General features: G+C 50.3%; 1 protein-coding gene across 4 annotated transcripts in view; it reads right to left on the bottom strand.

The window, feature by feature from the left end:
• The window catches only part of tsen54 (TSEN54 tRNA splicing endonuclease subunit), a 103,674-nt gene that overhangs the window by 10,447 nt on the left and 67,910 nt on the right, over window positions 1-25,317 (bottom strand). For 3 of the 4 annotated variants that reach the window (XM_070857498.1, XM_070857499.1, XM_070857496.1), the window contains exons 5-8: window positions 23,975-24,073; window positions 21,271-21,323; window positions 19,085-19,192; window positions 9,353-10,035 (exon numbers count right to left, since the gene is read on the bottom strand). In XM_070857498.1, coding sequence (XP_070713599.1) covers window positions 9,353-10,035; window positions 19,085-19,192; window positions 21,271-21,323; window positions 23,975-24,073 — 943 coding nt within the window. The remainder of the gene's footprint in view (window positions 1-9,352; window positions 10,036-19,084; window positions 19,193-21,270; window positions 21,324-23,974; window positions 24,074-25,317) is intronic. The other variant, XM_070857497.1, reaches the window with a different exon arrangement.

Below are 25,317 nucleotides of genomic sequence, written 5' to 3'. Positions count from 1 at the left end.
TGGTAATAGCAATGCTAGATATATAAGAGTGCTGAAATTCCTCTCGGGAGAGTACCTGGCCACACAGGAAGAAAGTGAAATTCCAGGTCAAGTTACCTACAGGGCCATTCTCCCACAATGCTGCATAAAACCATCCATTTTTACCTCTAACATTGCCCGCCTCCGCCCCTGCCTCAGCTCATCTGCTGCTGAAACCCTCATCCAAGCCTTTGTTACCTCTAGACTTGACTACTCCAAGTCACTCTTGGCTGGCCTCCCACATTCTACACTACGTAAACTTGGGGTCTCCAAAACTCGGCAGCCCGTGTCCCAACTCGCACCAAGTCCCGCTCACCCATCACCTCTGTGCTTGCCGACCTACATAAGCAATGTCTCGATTTCAAAGTTCTCATCCTTGTTTACAAGTCACTCCATGGCCTCGCCCCTCCCCATCTCTGTAATCTCTTTCAGCCTCATAACCCCACGAGATGTCTGCGCTCCTCAAATTCTGCCCTCTTGAGCATCCCTGATTATAACTGCTCAACCATCGATGGCCGTGCCTTTAGCTGCCTGGACTTCAAGCTCTGGAACTCCCTCCCTAAACCTCTCTGCTTCTCTACCTATCTTTTCTCCTTTAAGATGCTGCTTTAAACCAATCTCTTTGACGAAGCTTTTGGTCATCTGCCTTAATTTCTTCTTATGTGGTTCCGTGTCAAATTTATCTGTTTTGTCTTATAACACTGCTGTAAAATGCCTGGAGACGTTTTACTATGTTAAAGGCGCTTATATAAATAAAAGTTGTTGTTGTTGTACCACACTGTACCGACAGAGGCCTGGGAGAAGTTTGCAAGGCAATGAACTTGGCGGAGGTTTGTTCATCATGCGGACAATTTATTTTTCACAAAAATTAAAATGGTGTATAAATAAATCGTCACTTCGGCAAGGCGCCAGAGGGCTGCCAGTGCCCAAGGAACTTACTCCAGCAACAATCAGCACCTACAGTGTCAGCCGTGGCTCAGTGACAGCACTCTCGTCTGAGTCAGGAACTTATGGGTTCAAGTCCCACTCCAGAGACTTGAGCCCATAATCCAGGCTGATGCTCCAGTGCAGCGCTGAGGGAGTGCTGCGCTGTCAGAGATGCCGTCTTTCAGATGAGAAGTTAAACCGAGACCGCACCCGCTATTTCAGGCAGACATAAAAGATCCCATGGCACTATTTTGAAGTAAAACAGGGATGTTCTGGCCAATATTTATCCCTCAACCAAATCACTAAAACAGATTACCTGGTCACTATCACATTGCTAAGTGCAAATTGGATGTTATGTTTCCTACATTACAACAGTGACTGTACTTCAATAGCATTAAAGTGCTTTGTGACATCCCACGGTCTTAAAAGACATTATATAAATGCATGTCTTTCTTTCGGGGAAGAAACCCGATTTTACAAAAAAAACACTTCGATACATTTACGTTTTTTCTAACACTTAGAGAATTTAAATCGGAGATCAAAAAATAATAAAGTACAGAGGCTTCCTTACAACATATATGCCACCAGTTAACTATTGGATTAAATTCTTCCTTTTCCGAAAGGTTTTGGGAGCACGCAAGAAATGAGCAATCCAAAGGCCGGAATTTCTGCTCTTGTATGCCTGATTTCGCCCTGGAGGAGCGGCAATGGCAGCGATGTGCTCCCCTGGGCAGACGGCTAGTTTGCAGCGCCCCGCCAGGGTTATTGTGGCTAGTTTTGGCGCGGAGCGGAGCGTTACCGCCCGGGAGAGGCGCGCCGGTGTACAACGCCCCCGGTTGCTACACCGGCTCGATTTCTGACTCCCGCCCGACCCATAGCGCTCCGCAGAGCGCCATGGTGGGAACGCCTGTGAAAGCGGGCGTTCCAAGCTATAGCGGCTGCAGTGAGGTAAATAATGCCAACCTCGGGTAAGTGTGATTGTGTTTTCTTTTATTATTTTCACGATTTATGTTATGGGGAATGTTTTTGGTGGGGGGGGGGGGGGGGGGGCGGTGGTTTCCTTCCCAGGCCTCTTAGAGCGCTCCGAGACCGGTTCCTTAGCTCGGGATTTTCGCATGCTCAGCCGGCCTAGCGCCCTAAGAGGCGTGTGCAGCGCTCCACCCCACACTCAGCTGCCCAATTTTGCTGACTGAGGCGCAAACTTTTTCCAGGAGGTATCAGGACCGCCCCACCATTATTAATGCCCTGAAATCTTAAAAGCCGAAAATCCAGCCCCAAGGGCAGCAGGAGTGATGGGGATGAAACATTTGCGGGGCGGTATCTGATAGGCTCATGTTATTTGTTATAAAGACAGGGGTCCCCAAATCTCTGCGGGGAGTTGCCCTGATTTCCTGTCGGATCATCGCCAAGAGAATCGGGGTCAACAGCTATTTCTCTCGGGTGCGGATGGGTCCATCCATCTCGAGCCAATGTTACGGCAGAGAGTGCAACGAAGGTTCACCAGACTGATTCCTGGGATAGGAGATTGTCCAATGAGGAGAGATTGAGTAGACTAGGCCTATTTTCTCAAGAGTTTAGAAGAACGAGAGGTGATCATGTTGAAACATACAAAATCCTTACAGGGCTTGACAGGGTAAATGCAGGGAGGATGTTTCCTCTGGCTGGGAGTCTGGAATCAGGGGGCAGTCTCAGGATAAGGGAGCGGCCATTTAATCATAGAATCATAGGGCCTGAACTTGGTGAACGCTAAGGCCCGCCCATTTCTCGGCGGTCCCCGGGCGTAACGTATCTTTTTGCCGCCTGCTGCCGCTGGGGCCAGTCAGGAGCGAGTTTCGCCGTGGTTGTGTCAGCGGTAACGGGAGTCAGCGGGCGGGAGCGAGTGTGAGGCGGCAGCAGTGGGCACTAGGTGCAGGCTTCTCAACTCGGCAAAGATCGGAGGCCGTGCGCCGTGCATGCGCGAGACTTGGGAATTTAAAACATTTTATAAAATAGTTTCCTCTGGGCGATGACGTCACTTTTGCCGTAATTGGGGCTGATAGCACAGCTGCGCTTGCGCTTAAAAGCTGTGCACTCACTTGCACCTGCCAGTTGGAGAGTGGTCAGCTTTGGAGAGAAAGATACAAACTGATCATCAGCCATCCATCAAGGAACGTAATAATGAGTGGAAAAAAAGCTTCCAAGAAGTCTGATTGAGCCAAGAGCTCCATGGTTTAATGATGTCGAGCTCGAGGAGCTTGTATCTGAGGTGGATCGCCGGTACAAAGACCTTACCCGGGATGGTCGTGGCAAGCCTCCACCACCCCTTTATCGACACATTTGGAGGGAGATTGGTGAGGCCATGTCCTCAATGGGCAACATGGGGACCAGTGTCGGAAACGATGGAATGATGTGGTGCCGTCAACAAGGGTGAGTAAACATTTATTGTGCAACTCCAAACGGTTCTGTGCCAGTTGTGTCTGCGTGTGTGAGAGAGAGAGAGAGCTGGGGGGGGGGGGGAGGGGGGAGAGAGAGAGAGAGAGAGAGAGAGAGAGAGAGAGAGAGAGAGAGAGAGAGAGAGAGAGAGCGCGGGGTAGGGGGGGGGGGAAAGAGAGAGAGAGAGAGAGAGAGAGAGAGAGAGCGCGGGGGGGGGGGGGAAGAGAGAGAGAGAGAGAGAGAGAGAGCGGGGGGGGTGGGGGGGGAAGAGAGAGAGAGAGGGCGCGCGGGGGGAGAGAGGGCGCGCGGGGGGAGAGAGGGCGCGCGGGGGGAGTGAGAGGAGTAGGAGTGAGGAGAGTGAGGAGTGAGAGTGAGGAGTGAAAGGGGCAAAGGCTGCAACGTTTCTTTCTGCAGAAGAAAAGAATATCTAAGGCATCGGGCCTGAGTGCCACGGGAGGGGGCCCAGCAGATATCATCAAGTTGAGCAGCCTAGAGGAGCATGCCTCGGCATTGGTGAGTGACCACCACCGTGCCACCACAAAGGGTGATGCAGATCCTGTGTTAGAGCATGGTAAGCTTATAATAAACTTCGGTCTGCGTTACGCTCATGTCATGAAAGGTGATGCAATGTTAAGTCAAATGTCTTTTAACGCACTATGTGTCAGCCATTAATGGTGTGCTCATGTAGCAATGGAACTCCTTGAAGTAAGAATGTGAAATGTTACGGCTCACATGTCAGCTTGACCAACCCCAACCCCAGATATACACCCTCTACTTGCAGATGTTGAATCGGACAGCACCGAGCAATGCACCCCATCCACCTCTGGCACACAAAGGTCAAGTGTGACACCAACGTCTCCCACCCCGACGTTGTCAGCAGCCCAACACACCAGCTCCTTCCTCCATCCCCTCCTCCCCCCTCAGATCACCCATATCCACCGCACTCACCTCCGCCACCCAGAGTCACGAAGACCAGGAGGGAGAAGTGCCAGTCTTCGAACCACTTGAGGTTGAGGAGGTGGAAGAGGAGGACTCCAGCCTCCTGACAGGTGTGTCACCTGTCTGGTCAACATCGATGTCGGGGTCCGACTTCTTAGGATTCGAGTCGGACGAAGCAGGAGCAAGTGCTGGGAGGCGCAGAGGCCGTGCCGGAAAATCCACCAAGCCGCAAGCACCCAGGATGAGGCAACAATCCGATGAGGATGGAGGACGGCTCGCAGCAACTCAGGGAATGATCCCGCCGTCGAGGACGAGCGTGGAACTAGGTCGAGATGTGCTGCAGACCATGGCTGGGATAGCTGCCAGCATCGCCACCTTTGCTGAGAAGCATACTGCCAGTATGGAGCGGCTCATTAGTACGGTGGAGCGCAATACCGTCTTTGTTAAGCAATGCAATGGCAAGCGATGGCTTCTGGCCATGTCATGCAACTGCCCCCCCCCCCCCAAGCCCGACAGATCCCGAGGAGCCGGAGATGCCCGCACCTTCAATCACGCCCCTCCACCTTCTCTCCGAGACAAACACGTCTTCAGCGCTCCGCCTGCCCTCCTGCACAACGTGATGGAGCAGAGGTGGTGAGGGGCAGGTGTGCGGCTCGCTGTGGTGAAGGCAGACCCATGAAGAGGACAGCGGGCCTCACATCGAGGGGGGTGGGGGGGGTGGGGGGGAAGAGACGTAGTGGTGGTGGGTAGAGGGTTGGGTGTTGGTAGTGGATATGTTCTTTACTCCTCATTAAGTTGTGACTGTTGTTTCACATGGGTCATTGTCAATGTCACTTGACTGGTCTCGGAATATATATGTTGGATTCAATTGTTTGCATGGTCGGTCACTTTGGCATGCTGCAGTATTTAATGCAGTCACATTATTCACCCACTCTTGGTCAATGTCTCATTTTTACATTATCTGGGGTGCGTCCTGAGAAAAAGACAAATCTCTTTCAGGTGTACTGCTGTATGAGGCAAGCGAAGGCTTCTGGCCACGTCATGCAACACCCCCAGGGCCCACACCATCGAGGCCGACAGATCCCGAGGAGCCGGAGATGCCCGCGCCTTCAATCATGCCCCCTACGTTGCCCTCCACATGTGATGCGAATGATTAATGGGTCCTATCATCAGGTGATTGCGATACGACAAGGGTCATCAATGCAGGAATGCTGCCATTCAATGAGAGACAGTCGCGCTACTTGCAGGGCACACATTAAGGCTTGCACTTCAGTCCACTTTTTCTTCGGTCCACCATCGCAGAGTCCCATCCCTGATATCACATGTCCCTCACTAACATAATAACATAAGAAATAGGAGCAGGAGTAGGCCATACGGCCCTTTGAACCTGCTCCGCCATTTAATACGATCATGGCTGATTCGATCATGGACTCAGGTCCACTTCTCTGCCCGCTCCTCATTTAGGACCGAGATGAGAAGAAACTTCTTCACTCAGAGTTGTGAGCATGTGGAATTCTCTACCACAGAAAGTTGTTGAGGCCAGTTCGTTAGATATATTCAAAAGGGAGTTAGATGTGGCCCTTACGGCTAAAGGGATCAAGGGGTATGGAGAGAAAGCAGGAATGGAGTACTGAAGTGCATGATCAGCCATGATCATATTGAATGGTGGTGCAGACTCGAAAGGCCTACTCCTGCACCTATTTTCTATGTTTCTATGTAACCCCTTATTCCCTTATCGTTTAAGAAACTGTCTATTTCTGTCTTAAATTTATTCAATGCCCCAGCTTCCACAGCTCTCTGAGGCAGCAAATTCCACAGATTTACAACCCTCAGAGAAGAAATTTCTCCTCATCTCAGTTTTAAATGAGCGGCCCCTTATTCTAAGATTATGCCCTCTAGTTCTAGTCTCTCCCACCAGTGGAAACATCCTCTCTGCATCCACCTTGTCAAGCCCCCTCATAATCTTATACGTTTCGAAAAGATCCCCTCTCATTCTTCTGAATTCCAATGAGTAGAGGCCCAACCTCCTCAACTTTTCCTCATGAGTCAACCCCCTCATCTCCGGAATCAACCTAGTGAACCTTCTCTGAACTGCCTACAAAGCAAGTATATCCTTTCTTAAATATGGAAACCAAAACTGCACGCAGTATTCCAGGTGTGGCTTCACCAATACCCTGTATAACTGTAGCAAGACTTCCTTGCTTTTATACTCCATCCCTTTGCAATAAAGGCAAAGATTCCATTGGCCTTCCTGATCACTTGCTGCACCTGCATACTATCTTTTTGTGTTTCATGCACAAGTACCCCCAGGTCCCGCTGTACTGCAGTACTTTGCAATCTTTCTCCATTTAAATAATAACTTGCTCTTTGATTTTTTTTCTGCCAAAGTCCATGCCCTCACACTTTCCAACATTATACTCCATCTGCAAAATTTTTGCCCACTCACTTAGCCTGTCTGTGTCTTTTTGAAGATTTTTTGTGTCCTCCTCACACATTGCTTTTCCTTCCACCTTTGTATCGTCAGCAAACTTGGCTACATTACACTCAGTCCCTTCTTTCAAGTTGTTAATATAGATTGTAAATAGTTGGGGTCCCAGCACTGATCCCTGCGGCACCCCACTAGTTACTGATTGCCAGCCCGAGAATGAACCATTTATCCCGACTCTCTGTTTTCTGTTAGTTAGCCAATCCTCTATCCATGCTAATATATTACCCCCAATCCTGTGAACTTTTATCTTGTGCAGTAACCTTTTATGTGGCACCTTGTCAAATGCCTTCTGGAAGTCCAAATACACCATATCCACTGGTTCCCCTTTATCCACCCTGTTCATTACAACCTCAAAGATTCCAGCAAATTTGTCAAATATGACTTCCCCTTCATAAATCCATGCTGACTCTGCCTGATCGAATTTTGCTTTTCGAAATGTCCTGCTACTGCTTCTTTAATAATGACCTTGCAGTCCATTATATATCTTTTTCCGTCTTCTACACTTGAGGTGATGCTGTTCTCACTATCACATACTGCCAGAGCATTACGTGTTCTCATTTTCGCTTATTTACTCTGACAGAAGCTCATACCATCTGTGCACTCACATTCTGTCAATAACTCTGTTCTGCTTGCAGTGGTCTAAAAACTCTTGTAGGGCATCTCCACTGAGCCTTTATCATCTTTCGTAACTCATTGCCACTTCCTCTACCACACCTTCCCTTCAATGGAGAACTTTCCATTTAAATGTCTGAACTCATTCTGTGCCGCTTCAGGTCGATCAAATAACTAATTGAGCCTCTGATAATGGTGCACCATATGGACGCTACCCGGGAAGTGCAGCGCTGCAGCACTCTGAGCGACTCTCCCTGCCGCCCGATTCACAGCCAGATCAGAACACCTTTTTGCCAGCGGTCCTTCTGGCGGGCGGGAGCACGATCTTAGATGATCTTGTGTGAGGAAAATCCCTGGTTTTGAGCCTCCAGCATGGGCGGACGGCAGGAAGTTGCACCGCCGTCACTTCACTGAGGAATCTCCCGCCGGGTGAGACCTGGGCGGCAGATGGGCAGTACACGAGGAAGCTGCTTAAAAAAAAAAAAATGTTTTCGGGTAGAACTTCGGCGACTGTGGACAGAACTCTCACCTATTTCAGGCCCATAGAATTTTACAGCACGGAGGGAGGTCATTTCGGCCCATTGTGTCCTTGCCAGCCAACAAGAGGCTACCCAGCCTAATCCCACTTCCCAGCTCAATCCCACTTCCCAGCTCCAGGTCCGTAGCCCTGCAGGTTCTTCAAGTGCACATCCAAGTACTTTTTAAATGTGGTGAAGGTTTCTGCCTCTGCTACCCTTTCAGGCAGTGAGTTCCAGATCCCCACAACCCTCTGGGTGAAAATGTTTTCCACAAAATCTTCTACCAATTACTTTAAATCTATGCCCCTGGGTTGTTGACCCCTCTGCTAAGGGAAATAGGTCCTTCCTATCCACTCTATCTAGGTCCCTCATAATTTTATACACATCAATGAGGTCTCTTCTCAGCCTCCTCTGTTCCAAGGAAAACAAACCCAGCCTATCCAATCTGTCCTCATAGCTAAAATTCTCCAGTCCAGGCAACATCCTCGTAAATCTCCTCTGTACCCTCTCTAGTGCAATGACATCTTTCGTGTAATGCAGTGACCAGAACTGCACACAATACTCTAGCTGTGGCCTAACTAGTGTTTTATACAGTTCAAGCATAACCACCCTGCTCTTGTATTCTATGCCTCAGCTAATAAAGGCAAGCATTCCGTATGCCTTCTTAACCACTTTATCTACCTGGCCTGCTACCTTCAGAGATCGGTGGACATGCACTCCAAGGTCCTTTGTTCCTCTACACTTCTCAATGTCCTACCATTTAATGTGTATTCCCTTTCCTCGTTAGCCCCTCCCCAAATGCATTACCTCACACTTCTCCGGTTTAAATTCCATTTGCCACTGTTCTGTCCACCTGACCAGTTGATTGATATTTTCCTGCAGTCATAAGCTTTCTTCTTCATTATCAACCACACAGCCGATTTTAGCATCACCTGCAAACTTCTTAATCATACCCCCTATATTCAAGTCTACATCATTGATTTATACCATAAAAAGCAAGGGACTTAGTACTGAGCCCTGCGGAACCCCATTGGTAACATTCTTCCAAACACAAACACCCATCAACCATTACCCTTTGCTTCACCCTTACCCTTTAGGACTGAGATGAGGAGAAACTTCTTCACTCAGAGGGTGATGAATCTTTGGAATTCTCTATCCCAATGGGCTGTGGAGGCTCAGTCATTGAGTATATTCAAGACAGAGATCACGAGATTTTTGGATATTAAGAGAATCAAGGGATATGGGGACAGCGCAGAAAAATGGGGTTGAGGTAGATCAGCCATGATCTCATTGAATGGCGGAGCAGGCTCGAGGGGTCGAATGGCCTACTCCTGCTCCTAATTCTTATGTTCTTAACACGTCCCCCTCCCTGTGGAAATCCAAGGCCAGCTTCTGTAGAGACAGCGCTACTGAACAACCCGGCTTTCCAGCCACCTACCTGTCGAGCTGGCTTGGCCTGGTTTGAGAAGCGGCTCCACCTTGTCCATCCACAGGTGGGCGGGCAACTTTTTATTCCGGGCGCGCTTCCACCTGAGCAGCTCCTTGTATTCCTTCCAGTTGACACACTGCCTCACCCGCCTGTCCTTATTGACATCCGTTTTGTACCTGCTTGCTCTCCTCATCCTCTCCTGCTCCCGCCTGGACAGCTTTTCCTGCTTCTGGTTTATCTTCTCTTGCCAGGCGGTTTCGTCGGAGGCCCGGCCCAGTATGTTCGGTGGCAGGAGCGTCCGGTCGGGGGCGGTCAGCTTGGTCTGCGGGCAGTCGCGCCCGACGTTGGGGAACTTTATCTGGCTGAAGTCCCACCTGGGTTTCCGGACTGGCACCGAACTCGCTAGCGGGCTCCCGGGGGAACGTGCGACGGAGTTCCCGGACATTGGCTGAGACGAGCTGGTCCGCTCCAACTTGGCCTGTGGCCCACTGACCTCCATCGAAGGCCTGTCATCGCTCTGTTGCAATTTGCCCGCTTTGTTTTGTGGGGGTTCGAGAGCAGGTTCAGCAGCGCCCTTTTCCAGGCCCTTGCAAGTGGCATCCTGCAGACCGAGCTCACTCTGCGGCCGTCCCACAGTGATACTTTGGTCATTTTTCATCTCCGCGGATCGATCAGAGTGGCTTTTCTTGGATCTGTAAGAGAGTTTCATTGTTTGAAGAAAGTTCCTGGATTAAAATAATATTTATCGAAAAAAATAGAAATCCACCAGTTACAATAAATACAATCAGCAAATGTGCATACGTCTCAACTCAACAGACCAGACCTCAAATATTCGTCTTGTCTGATGTCTATGAGAGGCCTCCTAAGCCCGGGGGAGAGAAGAGCTGGGGGGAGGGGGAAGAGAAGAGCTGGGGGGAGGGGGAAGAGAAGAGCTGGGGGGAGGGGGAAGAGAAGAGCTGGGGGGAGGGGGAAGAGAAGAGCTGGGGGGAGGGGGAAGAGAAGAGCTGGGGGGAGGGGGAAGAGAAGAGCTGGGGGGAGGGGGAAGAGAAGAGCTGGGGGGAGGGGGAAGAGAAGAGCTGGGGGGAGGGGGAAGAGAAGAGCTGGGGGGAGGGGGAAGAGAAGAGCTGGGGGGAGGGGGAAGAGAAGAGCTGGGGGGAGGGGGAAGAGAAGAGCTGGGGGGAGGGGGAAGAGAAGAGCTGGGGGGAGGGGGAAGAGAAGAGCTGGGGGGAGGGGGAAGAGAAGAGCTGGGGGGAGGGGGAAGAGAAGAGCTGGGGGGAGGGGGAAGAGAAGAGCTGGGGGGAGGGGGAAGAGAAGAGCTGGGGGGAGGGGGAAGAGAAGAGCTGGGGGGAGGGGGAAGAGAAGAGCTGGGGGGAGGGGGAAGAGAAGAGCTGGGGGGAGGGGGAAGAGAAGAGCTGGGGGGAGGGGGAAGAGAAGAGCTGGGGGGAGGGGGAAGAGAAGAGCTGGGGGGAGGGGGAAGAGAAGAGCTGGGGGGAGGGGGAAGAGAAGAGCTGGGGGGAGGGGGAAGAGAAGAGCTGGGGGGAGGGGGAAGAGAAGAGCTGGGGGGAGGGGGAAGAGAAGAGCTGGGGGGAGGGGGAAGAGAAGAGCTGGGGGGAGGGGGAAGAGAAGAGCTGGGGGGAGGGGGAAGAGAAGAGCTGGGGGGAGGGGGAAGAGAAGAGCTGGGGGAGGGGGAAGAGAAGAGCTGGGGGGAGGGGGAAGAGAAGAGCTGGGGGGAGGGGGAAGAGAAGAGCTGGGGGGAGGGGGAAGAGAAGAGCTGGGGGGAGGGGGAAGAGAAGAGCTGGGGGGAGGGGGAAGAGAAGAGCTGGGGGGAGGGGGAAGAGAAGAGCTGGGGGGAGGGGGAAGAGAAGAGCTGGGGGGAGGGGGAAGAGAAGAGCTGGGGGGAGGGGGAAGAGAAGAGCTGGGGGGAGGGGGAAGAGAAGAGCTGGGGGGAGGGGGAAGAGAAGAGCTGGGGGGAGGGGGAAGAGAAGAGCTGGGGGGAGGGGGAAGAGAAGAGCTGGGGGGAGGGGGAAGAGAAGAGCTGGGGGGAGGGGGAAGAGAAGAGCTGGGGGGAGGGGGAAGAGAAGAGCTGGGGGGAGGGGGAAGAGAAGAGCTGGGGGGAGGGGGAAGAGAAGAGCTGGGGGGAGGGGGAAGAGAAGAGCTGGGGGGAGGGGGAAGAGAAGAGCTGGGGGGAGGGGGAAGAGAAGAGCTGGGGGGAGGGGGAAGAGAAGAGCTGGGGGGAGGGGGAAGAGAAGAGCTGGGGGGAGGGGGAAGAGAAGAGCTGGGGGGAGGGGGAAGAGAAGAGCTGGGGGGAGGGGGAAGAGAAGAGCTGGGGGGAGGGGGAAGAGAAGAGCTGGGGGGAGGGGGAAGAGAAGAGCTGGGGGGAGGGGGAAGAGAAGAGCTGGGGGGAGGGGGAAGAGAAGAGCTGGGGGGAGGGGGAAGAGAAGAGCTGGGGGGAGGGGGAAGAGAAGAGCTGGGGGGAGGGGGAAGAGAAGAGCTGGGGGGAGGGGGAAGAGAAGAGCTGGGGGGAGGGGGAAGAGAAGAGCTGGGGGGAGGGGGAAGAGAAGAGCTGGGGGGAGGGGGAAGAGAAGAGCTGGGGGGAGGGGGAAGAGAAGAGCTGGGGGGAGGGGGAAGAGAAGAGCTGGGGGGAGGGGGAAGAGAAGAGCTGGGGGGAGGGGGAAGAGAAGAGCTGGGGGGAGGGGGAAGAGAAGAGCTGGGGGGAGGGGGAAGAGAAGAGCTGGGGGGAGGGGGAAGAGAAGAGCTGGGGGGAGGGGGAAGAGAAGAGCTGGGGGGAGGGGGAAGAGAAGAGCTGGGGGGAGGGGGAAGAGAAGAGCTGGGGGGAGGGGGAAGAGAAGAGCTGGGGGGAGGGGGAAGAGAAGAGCTGGGGGGAGGGGGAAGAGAAGAGCTGGGGGGAGGGGGAAGAGAAGAGCTGGGGGGAGGGGGAAGAGAAGAGATGGGGGGAGGGGGAAGAGAAGAGATGGGGGGAGGGGGAAGAGAAGAGATGGGGGGAGGGGGAAGAGAAGAGATGGGGGGAGGGGGAAGAGAAGAGATGGGGGGAGGGGGAAGAGAAGAGATGGGTGGAGGGGGAGAGAAGAGATGGGGGGAGGGGGAGAGAAGAGATGGGGGGAGGGGGAGAGAAGAGATGGGGGGAGGGGGAGAGAAGAGATGGGGGGAGGGGGAGAGAAGAGATGGGGGGAGGGGGAGAGAAGAGATGGGGGGAGGGGGAGAGAAGAGATGGGGGGAGGGGGAGAGAAGAGATGGGGGGAGGGGGAGAGAAGAGATGGGGGGAGGGGGAGAGAAGAGATGGGGGGAGGGGGAGAGAAGAGATGGGGGGAGGGGGAGAGAAGAGATGGGGGGAGGGGGAGAGAAGAGATGGGGGGATGGGGAGAAGAGATGGGGGGAGGGGGAGAAGAGATGGGGGAGGGGGGGAAGAGATGGGGGGAGTGGGGGAAGAGATGGGGGGAGGGGGGGAAGAGATGGGGGGAGGGGGAGAGAAGAGATGGGGGGAGGGGGAGAGAAGAGATGGGGGGAGGGGGAGAGAAGAGATGGGGGGAGGGGGAGAGAAGAGATGGGGGGAGGGGGAGAGAAGAGATGGGGGGAGGGGGAGAGAAGAGATGGGGGGAGGGGGAGAGAAGAGATGGGGGGAGGGGGAGAGAAGAGATGGGGGGAGGGGGAGAGAAGAGATGGGGGGAGGGGGAGAGAAGAGATGGGGGGATGGGGAGAAGAGATGGGGGGAGGGGGAGAAGAGATGGGGGGAGGGGGGGAAGAGATGGGGGGAGGGGGGGAAGAGATGGGGGGAGGGGGGGAAGAGATGGGGGGAGGGGGGGAAGAGATGGGGGAGGGGGAGAAGAGATGGGGGAGGGGGAGAAGAGATGGGGGAGGGGGAGAAGAGATGGGGGAGGGGGAGAAGAGATGGGGGGAGGGGGAGAAGAGATGGGGGGAGGGGGAGAAGAGATGGGGGGAGGGGGAGAAGAGATGGGGGGAGGGGGAGAAGAGATGGGGGGGTAAAGAGAAGGGGAAAAAGGGGCGGCACCTTATTCTAAGACAGTCCCCTAGTTTTATTTTCCCCTATGAGCGGAAATATCCTTTCTGCATCCACCTTGTCGAGCCCCCTCATTATCTTATAAGTTTCAATAAGATCACCTCCCATTCTTCTGAATTCCAATGTTTATAGGCCCAATCTACTCAACCTATCCTCAGAAGTCAACCCCCTCATCTCCAGAATCAACCGAATGAACCTTCTCTGAACAGCCTCCAATGCAAGTATATCCTTTCTTAAATACGGAGACCAAAACTGTACGCAGTATTCCAGGTGTGGCCTCACCAATACCCTGTACAGTTGTAGCAGGACTGCTCTGCTTTTATACTCTATCCCCCTTGCAATAAAGGCCAACATTCCATTTGCCTTCCTGATTACTTGCTGTACTTGCATACTAACTTTTTGTGTTTCATGCACAAGGACCCCCAGGTCTCTCTGTACTACAGCACTATGCAATTTTTCTCCATTGAAATTATAATTTGCTTTTCTATTTCTGCCAAAGTGGATAACCTCACATTTTTCCACATTATATTCGATCCGACAAATTTTTGCCCACTCACTTAGTCTGTCTATATCCCTTTGCAGATTTTTTGTGTCCTCCTCACAATTTGCTTTCCCACCCACCTTTGTATCATCAGCAAACTTGGCTACATTACACTCGGTCCCTTCATCCAAGTTATTAACATAGATTGTAAATAGTTGAGGACCCAGCACTGATCCCTGCTGCACCCCACTAGTTACTGTTTGCCAACTGGAAAATGACGCATTTATCCTGACTCTGTTTTCCGTTAGTTCGCCAATCCTTTAGCCATGCTAATATAATACCCCCAACCCCGTGAACTTTTATCTTGTGCAGTAACCTCTTGTGGCACCTGATCGAATGCCTTCTGGAAATCCACTGGTTCCCCTTTATCCACCCTGCTCGTTACATCCTCAAAAAACTCCAGCAAATTTGTCAAACGTGATTTCCTTTTCATAAAACCATGCTGACTCTGCTTGATTGAATTATGCTTTTCCAAATGTCCCGCTACTGCTTCCTTAATAATGGACTCCAGCATTTTTCCAATGACAGATGTTAGGCCAACTGGTCTATAGTTTCCTGCTTTTTGTCTGCCTCCTTTTTTAAATAGGGGCGTCTGCAGTTTTGCAGTTTTCCAATCCGTTGGGAGCACCCCAGAATCCAGGGAATTATGGTAGATTACAACCAATGCATCCACTATCTCTGCTGCCACTTCTCTTAAGACCATAGGATGTAAGCCATCAGGTCCAGGGGAGTTGTTTACTTTTAGTCCCATTATTTTACCTAGTACTACTTTATTAGTGATAGTGATAGTATTAAGTTCCTCCCTCCTTATAGCCCCTTGATTATCCACTATTGGGAGGTTTTCAGTGTCTTCTACCGCGAAGACAGATACAAAATATTTGTTCAACGTCTCTGCCATTTCTCTATTCCCCATTATTAATTCCCCAGTCTCATCCTCCAGGAGGACCAACATTTACTTTAGCCACTCTTTTCCTTTTTATGTACCTGTAGAAACTCTTACTATCTGCTTTTATATTTCGTGCTAGTTTACTTTCATAATCTAATCTTCCCTCTTTTAATTATATTTTTAGTCGTTCTCTGCTGGCTTTTAAAAATTTCCCAATCCTCTGGCCTCCTACTAGTCTTGGCTACATTGTATGCCTTTGTTTTCAATTTCATACCCTCCCTTATTTGCTTAGTTAGCCACGGATGGTTATCCCTTCTCTCATTCTTCCCTTCTCATTGGGGTATATTTTTGTTGCGAGTTATGAAATATCTCTTTAAATGTCTGCCACTGCTCATCAACCGTCCCATTCTTTAATCTATGTTCCCAGCCTACTTTAGCCAACTCTGCCCTCCATACCTTTGTCCCCTTTATTTCAGCTTAGGACACTGGTTTGAGAACCAACTTTCTCTCCCTCCAACTGAATTTGAAATTCAACCATATTATGGTCACTCATTCCTAGAGGATATTTTACTACAAGATCATTTATTAATCCTGCCTCATTACACAGTACTAGATCTAAGATAGCCTGCTCCCTGGTTGGTTCCGCCATGTACTGTTCAAGGAACTATCCTGAATACACTCTATAAACCCCTCAAAGCTACCCTGGCCAATTTGCTTTGTCCAATCAATATGAAGATTAAAATCACCCGTGATTATTGTAAAGTCAGGAGTGTGGGTCTTTGTACGGGACAAGATAGACCCTGGTGCTTGGCAATGGTGGGAGTGTGGGTCTTTGTACACAAGATCCCTCAGGCCGTAGAGTTCTGGATTAGCTGCACTTTGTGAAGCATGGAAACAGGAAGACGGGCACCAATCAAATGAGCCGAAAGGCACGAGTCGGTTTATATAAAAGGTGGAACTCACTCCCCAACTTTTATCACGGACAAGATAAGGTTAGTTCAATGTTTCAAGCCTTTGAACTGTTGATTCAAACTTAGCTGAATTAACAGACACCCATGGGCACTCAGAATAGTCTGGAAGTTAAGAAAAGTATATTGTGTGCCTAAATCCTTTGAGCGAATGCGCTTCCGGACAATTTGTGACTCATTGGAACAAAACACATCATCCTTGCGGTAAAAAGCACCACCCAAAGGCAAGACCAACACAAGAAAGGCTCCGATCAACGGAATGAGGGTCTCTTCATGGTAATTTTAGTAACTTAGAGGGAGTGCGTTATCACACTTCAGGACCACTAACTTATCGTCGGAGCTTTTGAAGGGAATGGCCACATCAAAGAGCAGCAGAATGTCAGGACATTGGGGCGTTTTGTTGTTTTAAACAAGATTTCGATGACTAACACCAATCTTCCTCGCTGAAAGAGGACTGGCCAGTATCCAGGCTGACTCAACTGCATGCTTGGGAGAAGAAGGGAGTGCCTCCATCAGTACAAAACACACAAAAATAAAAAGGTTCCAAAATATGGTAAGCAAAACAAGAAGAGTCTGTGCAGACGGCAAATCAGTGGAGGGGGTGGGATTTTGTTGTTTGCAGCGAAGATCGATCACTGAGCCTAACAGTTTGAAGAGCTGAACTCACGCAACACCAGCCGCAGTAACTCCTGCCAGACCACTCACTGAAGTATTCCATTTATACGCAAACTCCAAAACAACAAAGGAGAAACAGCATGTTAAGGGAGAGTTGGGATTCTTTTCTGCCTATTCGCTCTCCTCCCCTGGTGTTGGGGTACTCACCCTGGTGCCCATGTTCCATAAGTCTTCAGAGATAGCAAGTGCTGGCAGGCTATTCAACCATGAAGCTAGTCACACCCACACAAGCATACTTTCCAGCAAGGGCGGGGGGGAAAGAGAGGGTAGTCACCAGATAGCGTTGGGGGGTGGAGGGGGGAGATCCCTGGCTGATTTTCCTCCCCCTAGCCCGAGTGCGGAGGTCAGAGGTCAGTTATAGCAACCCAATTGCAATATGTTGCGTGCCTGCAAGCTTTAACCGATCATGCTCCCAGGCAAATAGTGACTCACTGGGATAATGATGCTCCTGTCTATCAACAGCAGTAAACAGTACCACCCAGTCAAAAGGCTGATACAGCAATAATTCTCGTCACCAGATGAGGGGAAAGCCCTAGAATGCCCTATTTAACTCAGTGAAGTCGTTTGGTGACTTTTATTAAGAAGAAAAGACTTACATTTATATAATGCCTTTCATTACTACTAGGGGGATCAAGGGGTATGGCGAGAAAGCAGGAATGGGGTACTGAAGTTGAATGTTCAGCCATGAACTCATTGAATGGCGGTGCAGGCTAGAAGGGCCGAATGGCCTACTCCTGCACCTATTTTCTATGTTTCTATGTTTCTATGACACCCTAAAGCAATGAGGAGCTTTTGAATTGTAGTTACTATTGTAATGTAGTAAATGCGGCAGCCAATTTGCATACAATTTACACAAAATTAGGGCTCATGGGATTGGGGGTAATATATTAGCATGGATTGAGGATTGGTTAATGGACAGAAAACAGAGTTGGAATAAACGGGTCATTTTGGGATTGGCAGGCTCGAACTAGTGAGGTACCACAAGGATCAGTGCTTGGATGTCAGCTATTCACAATCTATATCAATGACTTAGATGAGGGCAGAGTGTAATGTATCCAAGTTTGCTGACAATACAAAGCTAGGTGGGAAAGAAAGTTGTGAGGAGGACCCAAAGAGGCTGTAAAGGGACAAGTGAGTAGGCAAGAATATGGCAGATGGAATATAATGTGGAGAAATTATCCACTTTGGTTGGAAAAATAGGAAAGCAGACTATTTTTTTTTAAATGGTGGGAGATTGGAAAATGTTGGTATTTAAAGGGACCTGGGTATCCTTGTACACAAATCACAGAATGTTAACATGCAGGTACAACAAGCAATTAGGAAATCAAATGTTAGGTTAGCTGAAGTGCAAGAGTAAATATGTCTTACTACAATTATATAGGGCGTTGGCGAGACCACACCTGGAGTACTGTGTACAGGCTGAGTCTCCTTAGCTAAGGAAGGATATACTTGTCTTAGAGGGAGTCCAAGACTAATTCCTGGGATGGGCAGGGGAGGGGGAAATTGTCCAATGAGGAGAGATTGAATAGACTAGGCCTATATTCCCTCGAGTTTAAAAGAATGACAGACGATCTTATTGCATAAAATTCTTAAGGGGCTTTATAGGGTAGATGCAGGGAGGATGTTTCCCCTGGCTGGAGAGTCTCGAACTAGAGCTCAGAGTAAGGGGCCGGCCGTTTAGGACTGAGATAAGGAAAAATTTCTTCACTCAAAGAGGTTGTGAATCTTTTGAATGATCTACCCCAGAAGGCTGTGGATGCTCAGTCATTGAGTATATTCAAGGCTGTGATTGATAGATTTTTGGAGCAGGGGAGTTATCCCTGGTGTCCAGGCCAATATTTATCCTTCAATGAACATAACCAAAAAAAAATTATTATCTGGTCATTATCACATTACTGTTTGTGGGAGCTTGCTTGTGCGGAAATTGGTTGCCACATTTCCTACATTACAACAGTGACTACACTTCAAAAAATACTTCATTGGCTGTAAAGCGCTTTGAGACATCTGGTGGTGGTGAAAGGCGCTATAGAAATTCAATCTTTCTTTATTTTATTTTACTAAGGGGACTAAGGGATATGGGGATAGTGCAGAAATGGCCTACTCCTGCTCCTATTTCTTTTGTTCTTATGTTCACAGCAAGCTCCCACAACAGCAACTTTTCTGACTGAGACTAGGGTCAGCTGCCAAGTCAAAGGTGGCAAACAGCAGGAATTCATATAGCACTGACAAAAGGCTAAAGGCTCTCGTGTACTATCATTTTCAAGATTCTTACTCCTACTCTGGTTCCTATGTTTCCGATATTCCTTCCAATGCAGTAGGGAGGGCTGATTTTGTGGTTTGGGCTAAAGGGCATTGTTCTGGCACAGCAGTGATTCGCTTTGCAGCCATACTGCGCCTGGCCTGGGGGAGCCTGATGTCGAGTGACAAAACTCGAACAAACCTTCCAGTGACCGGCATTGACATCTTTTACCTCCAAGCCCCAAAACGCAACCAAAAAATGAAGTCTGTAGCGATAATCTAGCCGACTGCCATTCTGGCCCTTGTGAAATTATCCTGATCTGGTGACCCATTTTAAGAAGTGTTTTCATTACTGAAAAGCCAGCCCGCTATCACCACCCCCGCCTCCAATTTGTACCTTGCACCGTGCTGGCTGTGGCTCCGCTTCCTCTTGCGATGATGCTTGTCCGTGTCACTGCGAGAAGGATCCAGGTAGAGCTGTCGCTCATAGGAACTGCAAATGGTACTAAAAAGAAGAACTTGCATTTATATAGCGCCTTTCACGACCCCAAAGCGCTTTACAGCCAAAGTAGTACTTTTGAAATGTAGTCACTGTTGTGATGTAGGAAATACAGCCACCAATTTGCCCACAGCAAGGTCCCACAAACAGCAACATGATAAATGATCAAATCATCTGTTTTAGTGACGTTGGTCGAGGGATAAATGTTGGCCCAGGACACTGGGGAGAACTCCCTGCTGTTCTTCAAAAGTAGTGTATTGGAATCTTTTACATCCACCCGATCTGGCAGGTGGGGTCTCGGTTTAACATCTCATCCGAAAGATGGCACCTCCGACAGTGCAGCACTCCCTCAGTACTGCACTGGAGTGTCAGGATAGATTTAGCGCTCAAGTCTCTGGAGTGGGGAGAGTGCAACATTGGATGTCACGGCTGGCACCTACAGCCTCGATAGAAAAAGAGAGAAAAAAAGCGCATTTATCACGCTTCCCCGAAACATCTCAAATCGGTTCACATATAATGAATGACTTTGAAATGACCGTTATGCAAAGAAGTGCGGGAGCCAATTTGTGCACAGTGAGATTCCACAAACACTAGTTGGTAAACAAGCAATTAACTTTTTTTTTAAATGGTGCTGGAGCAAGGTTTGAATGTTGACCAGGAAACGGAGAACTTCCTGCCCCTTGATTAGTCCCATAGCGTCCTTACATCTACCCAAACAGGCAGGCGGGACCTCGGTTTACCATCTCGCCCAAAGGATGGTGACTCTGACAATGCATCACTCCTGCAGCACGGCACTGTCTAGTTTGCGTGTTCGGGTCACAATGTCTGGCTCAAACCCATTACCGTCTGCCCTAGGGGAACGAGTGTCATCAACGTTGCCAAGATGGCCATCACATGAAGCTGTCTTCGCATGATTTGGCACCATATTCGTTCATGTATGCCGATTGGAAGCTATGACCTGCAGCATAAATCAGCAGCAAAAAGAGTTCTGCTGCATTCGTCATGACAAAACATCTCCAGAAAGCAAATCGCAGTTTCTGATCAGTATTCAGGAATGAAAACTAGCATCGGTCAAAGTGACCACCAAGCTGTCGGATTGTCACGCGAACACCCAACTGGTTCACAAATGTCCTTCAGGGAAGGAAACCTGCCCGCGCTGGCCTATATGTGATTCCAGTCCCAGACCAACTTGGGTTGACACTTAGCCGCCCTCTGAAGTGGATATGAAATGGGCAATAAATGCGGGCTTTGCCAGCGATGCCCACAATCCCGAGAATAAACAAATAAAAAGAAATCTAGCCTGCTCTTCTCCGTTCTACTCTGCCGATGCATTGGAGGATTGCCATGGCAGACGTTGGCTGCATGCGCCTGCTCTTTTGAAAGGGCAATCTGCTCAGAATCATCCCACAGTGCCTCACTAAAAGCTCGATAACAAAACACAAATTATCAGATATAAAAGGGGAAGGGGGGATTATCCTTTGAGGAGAGACTGAGTAGACTAAGCCGATATTCTGTAAAGTTCAGATGAGAGGTGAATTCATTGAAACATACAAAATTCTTACAGGACTTGACAAAGTAGATGCAGGGAGGATGTTTCATCTGGCGGGGAGCCTAGAACTAGGGGTCAGTGTCTCAGAATAAGGGATCGGCCATTTAGTACCGAGATGAGGAGAAACTTCTTCACTCAGAGGGTGGTGAATCTTTGGAATTCTCTACCCCAGAGAACTGTGGAGGCTCAGTCTTTGAGTATATTCAAGACAGAGATCGATAAGAATTTTGGATATTAAGGGAATCAAGGGATATGGGGATAGTGCAGGAAAGTGGAGTTGAGGTAGAAGATCAGCCATGATCTTACTAAATGGCAGAGCAGGCTCGAGGGCCGAATGGCCTCCTCCTGATCCTAATTATGATGTTCTTCTGATATAGTGCACCGTTCACTCACAACACAGTTTCGATTTAAATTTCCATGATAATGTCACAAAGGTTTGGAAGAAAGGGTGCCTGCGAGAAAGAGAGCGAGCGAGGGAGGAGCACGGTTCATGCATGGGAAAGACAGCAGAACTCCAACAGAGAAAGGCCTTTACCTGGGATTGAACCGCATTAGAACATAACCCAGTCGTTTCAAGTGGCTGTAAACCTTCGGAAACAAAGAAAAAAAACGTTTAAGAGAATATCGCAAAACAGCTCCTCCAGCCAGTGTTATGAAAAGAGAATTGAACGCCAGGAGCAGTTAATTAGCACACCACAGCAGAGAAGTCATGGGTAAATATTAGAAGGACAAAAATATTTTTTTGTGCAAAATCCAAATGTAAACAGAAAACTTACAGTCTCTGGATTTGAACTCAAGTTGTGTGCAATGTTTCAAAAGCAGGTTCATTAATTAATAAATAATGATGCTTGGTTAACACAAGAAGAGGTCACCTTCTTCGCACTCCTGGCTGCCCTCCCACATTCTACCCTACGTAAACTAGAGATGATCCAAAACTCGGCAGCCGGTGTCCTAACTCGCACCAAGTCCCGCTCACCCATCACCCCTGTGCTCACTGACCTACATTGGCTTCCGGTTAAGCAACGGCTCGATTTCAAAATTCTCATCCTTATTTTCAAATCCCCCCATGGCCTCGCCCCCTCCTTATCTCTGTAATCTCCTCCAGCCCCACAAATCCCTCCATGGCCTCGCTCCTCCCTATCTCTGGAACTCCCTGCCTAAACCTCTCCGCATCTCTACCTCTCTTTCCTCCTTCAAGACGTTCCTTAAAACATACCTCTGAACAAGTTTTTGGTCACCTGCGCTAATTTTTAAATCGCATAATACTCCTGTGAAGCGGCTTAGAACATTTCACTACGTTAAAGGCGCTATATAAATACACGTTGTTGTTGAGAGGCGTCAAGGCCACATCCATATCTCCCACACATTAACTAAAACCTCCCAGTGCTGTGGGGTGACAGGTTGCTGTGGCTGCGCCAAGGGAACGGGGGGGGGGGGGGGGGTTTGGGAAAAGAACTCTTGGTTAACATTGGGAAAATGTTTGACGTGCCCGACACATGCACTTATGCAAAATGCAGTCTTCTGAATCTATCCAGTATTTTACAAACAATTTACCAAGCCCGTCCAATGGGGAAACAGGTTTACCCAGTGAGCAGCTCATGTTTAGGCCAACAGTCAGGGTCCTACAATTTGCCTCAACACCCTTAGGCAAAGGACGGGGTAGAAAGGCCAGGGGCTAGATTTTTGGGTCTTCTGCGCTCCATTTTTCACCGGGGAGCAGAGGCAATGGCGGCAGTGAGGTGTTTTGGCCGGGCGGTCAGCCTCCAGTGCCCTGCAACGATCCTCAGGTCCGGTTTAGCGGCGGCACGGAACAGCACTGCCCGGAAGAGCTGCACCCGGTGTGCAACGCCCCTGGCTGCGACACCGGCGCAAGTTTGGACTATTGGCCAACCCAAATGCCCCAAAGCACGCCCCGCAGTGACCGCCCCAACGATCCCGACAGCAAAGAGGCAAGTAAGGACTCCTGAGGCAAGTGTGATTATTTTGTCTTTTAATTTTTTTTGCGATTTGAGTTGTGACGTAGGCAATGTTTTGGGAATGTTTTGTGGCTTTCTTTTTGGTTCCTTCTGCCGGCCCCCACCGCCCTTCCCGTGCCCCCCCCCCCCTCCACCCCCGCCGACCCCCACTCCTGCCCCCCCCCTGCCGACCCCCACTCCCCACCCCTGCCCTGCCCCCCCCGCCCCAGGCATCTCTCGGAGCGCTCCCGGCCCGGCTCTTTAGCTCGGGATTTTTCCATCCTAACACCCAAAGAGAGGTGCACAACGCCTCCCTTAGCGCTGCGTCCCCTGACTCAGGACCCAGCTGCCCAAACTTACTTACTGAGGCGCTAACTTTTCCGCCCCGCCGCCATTATCTCCCCAAAAACATTAAAGCCGAAAATCCAGTCCCAGGACTCTCACGCCTGATCACTGTCCGTGACCTCTGAACGAGGACACAATCAAACAGCGCTGACGCTCTCCACGCTCAAATAGCCTTCTGACACTCAGTCAACACGCGTCAATAATGGCCACCTGGACATGGGTGCTCAGCACCCACCGAGCTGCACCCGAGCAAGGAGTAATCAGCAGTCAGTCACACAGAATAGTTTCCCTCATAGTACAAGACTCGACAGCATTACAAAGCCTCGACGATTTCTCAAAATAAAGTGATGAGCACAGCTGAGTCTCAAGGTGATGGTGTGTGTAGTGCGTGTGTGGCTGGGATGTGTGTTGGTGGGGCGTGCTGGTGGGCGTGGGTCGGCGGGGCGTGTGTGCGGCGAGTGTTGCTGGGGTGTGAGGCGGTGAGTATTGGTGGGGTGTGGGATGGTGAGTGCGCATGGTAGTTTATTTGTTCAGGGTCTGTTTAAAACACCAATGGGACCTCTGGAATAAGCCGTAATGCTGCACTGCACTCTTTTTGCCACCAGAGGAACATCTATTTGCATTGCCTCGATGTTTACTCATAATGGAAAATGTGCAATGGAGCATGCCGATATGAGATAAGAGTCTCGTGTAATGTCAGAAGAGTCCCGTGTAATGTCAGAAGTCCTGTGGCTCCTCCCCCCATGTTTTTGTACACTGTCAGCTCATAGACCAGTACATGTTCCAAAAAAACAAAGGGAGCAACAGAAAACATTCGCTGGTGCCACAGATGGTGTGCGCTGGGCGCTGTGACTGACATGGCTCATTGCGTTGTCCACGGTGGAATCAGGTGCACCCAGGACCCGGAGTTGGTGTCAGAAATCAGGTCACTTCCAGTACCTGGTACTGTTGCAATGGAATGGTTCTGGCAGACAGTAAAATCTCGTACGATTCTTGAATGGACAGTGGCAGCTCTCTGTAATATATCTGTATGGACCCCTGGAAGGCAGGCAAACTGCAGTTAAGTATTTATACAAACAAGAGGCCTTACTGACAACACTAACAGGCAACCTTAGCATTAGTTTAGTCCCACTGCAGATTGAGGTGACGCTTCCTATACCCAAAGTTCCATAACACAGAGTAAAGTGGCGATTTTAAACCTACACACACGGTGGGCAGTAAAAATGGCTGCAGTCACTTACCCATTGCCTTTCCAAAGTTTGGAATTTGAACCAGCTCTTTTTGAGCAAGAGAGGGAGGGTCACACATGGGAAGGCAGCAGGGGGGAGGGCGGGGCAAGGGGGGGTGGTGTCCTGCTTTAAATATACAGTTCAAGCTTCGATAACATCAGCGCGAGCCCCGACTGCAATTTTAACCCGAGGCCTGCGTGGGGCAACTCGTGGATACCTTGCCAGGCCAACCCGGTGCCAAACAGGAGCAGGGCCGCAAGAGGCCCAGCGAGGAGAGTATACTTAATCCTATTCGTAGTTTCCTTGTGGGCCGGGAGGAACAGGAATCCCAATGCAGGCTCCACAAAGAAACATCGGTCTCCCCGACAGCGACACCCTCCCAACCACTTCTGACTGCCATGGGAGCGTTCCCGCCGAAACCCCAGTGATGTGCCCTCCTGCCGGCCGAATTCCTGCTCCTACCCTCTGGCAAGCTGGCTCTTCCCACTGACTGAGGTGGCCTGTGCAGGCAAGGCCCAGAAGTTTGAATTATGCCCCTCCCCTGCGCCTCACGCTACGGTGGGCCAGGCAACTACCCGTCCACTCCTGCCCTGTTCCCGCCAGAAGTTGAGATCCGGGCTTAAGTCTTCAGCGCTGAAATATTAATGCGACCGATCCGGCCGGCTGTTCAGAATAACTTCCCTAATTTTAGCTATGAGGAAAGATTGGATAGGCGGGGGTTGTTTTCTTTGGAACAGAGGAGGCTGAGGGAAGACCTTATTGAGGTGTATAAAATTATGAGGGACCTAGATAGAGTGGATAGGGCAGACCTATTTCCCATAGCAGAGGGGTCAACAACCAGGGGACATAGATTTAAAGTAATTGGTAGGAGGTTTGGAGGAGATTTGAGGGGAAATTTCTTCACCCAGAGAATGGTGGGGGTTTGAAACTCACTGCCTGAAAGGATGATAGAGGCAGAAACCCTCACCACATCTAAAAAGTACTTCGATGTGCACTTGAAGTGCCGTAATCTACAGACTAAAAAGTGGAAAATGGGATTAGGCTGGATAGCTT

Source organism: Pristiophorus japonicus, chromosome 16 (assembly GCF_044704955.1).
Source record: "Pristiophorus japonicus isolate sPriJap1 chromosome 16, sPriJap1.hap1, whole genome shotgun sequence".
Taxonomy (NCBI): domain Eukaryota; kingdom Metazoa; phylum Chordata; class Chondrichthyes; family Pristiophoridae; genus Pristiophorus; species Pristiophorus japonicus.
The sequence above is the reverse complement of the archived record's forward strand: the minus strand, read 5'-3'. Positions and strand labels throughout refer to the sequence as shown.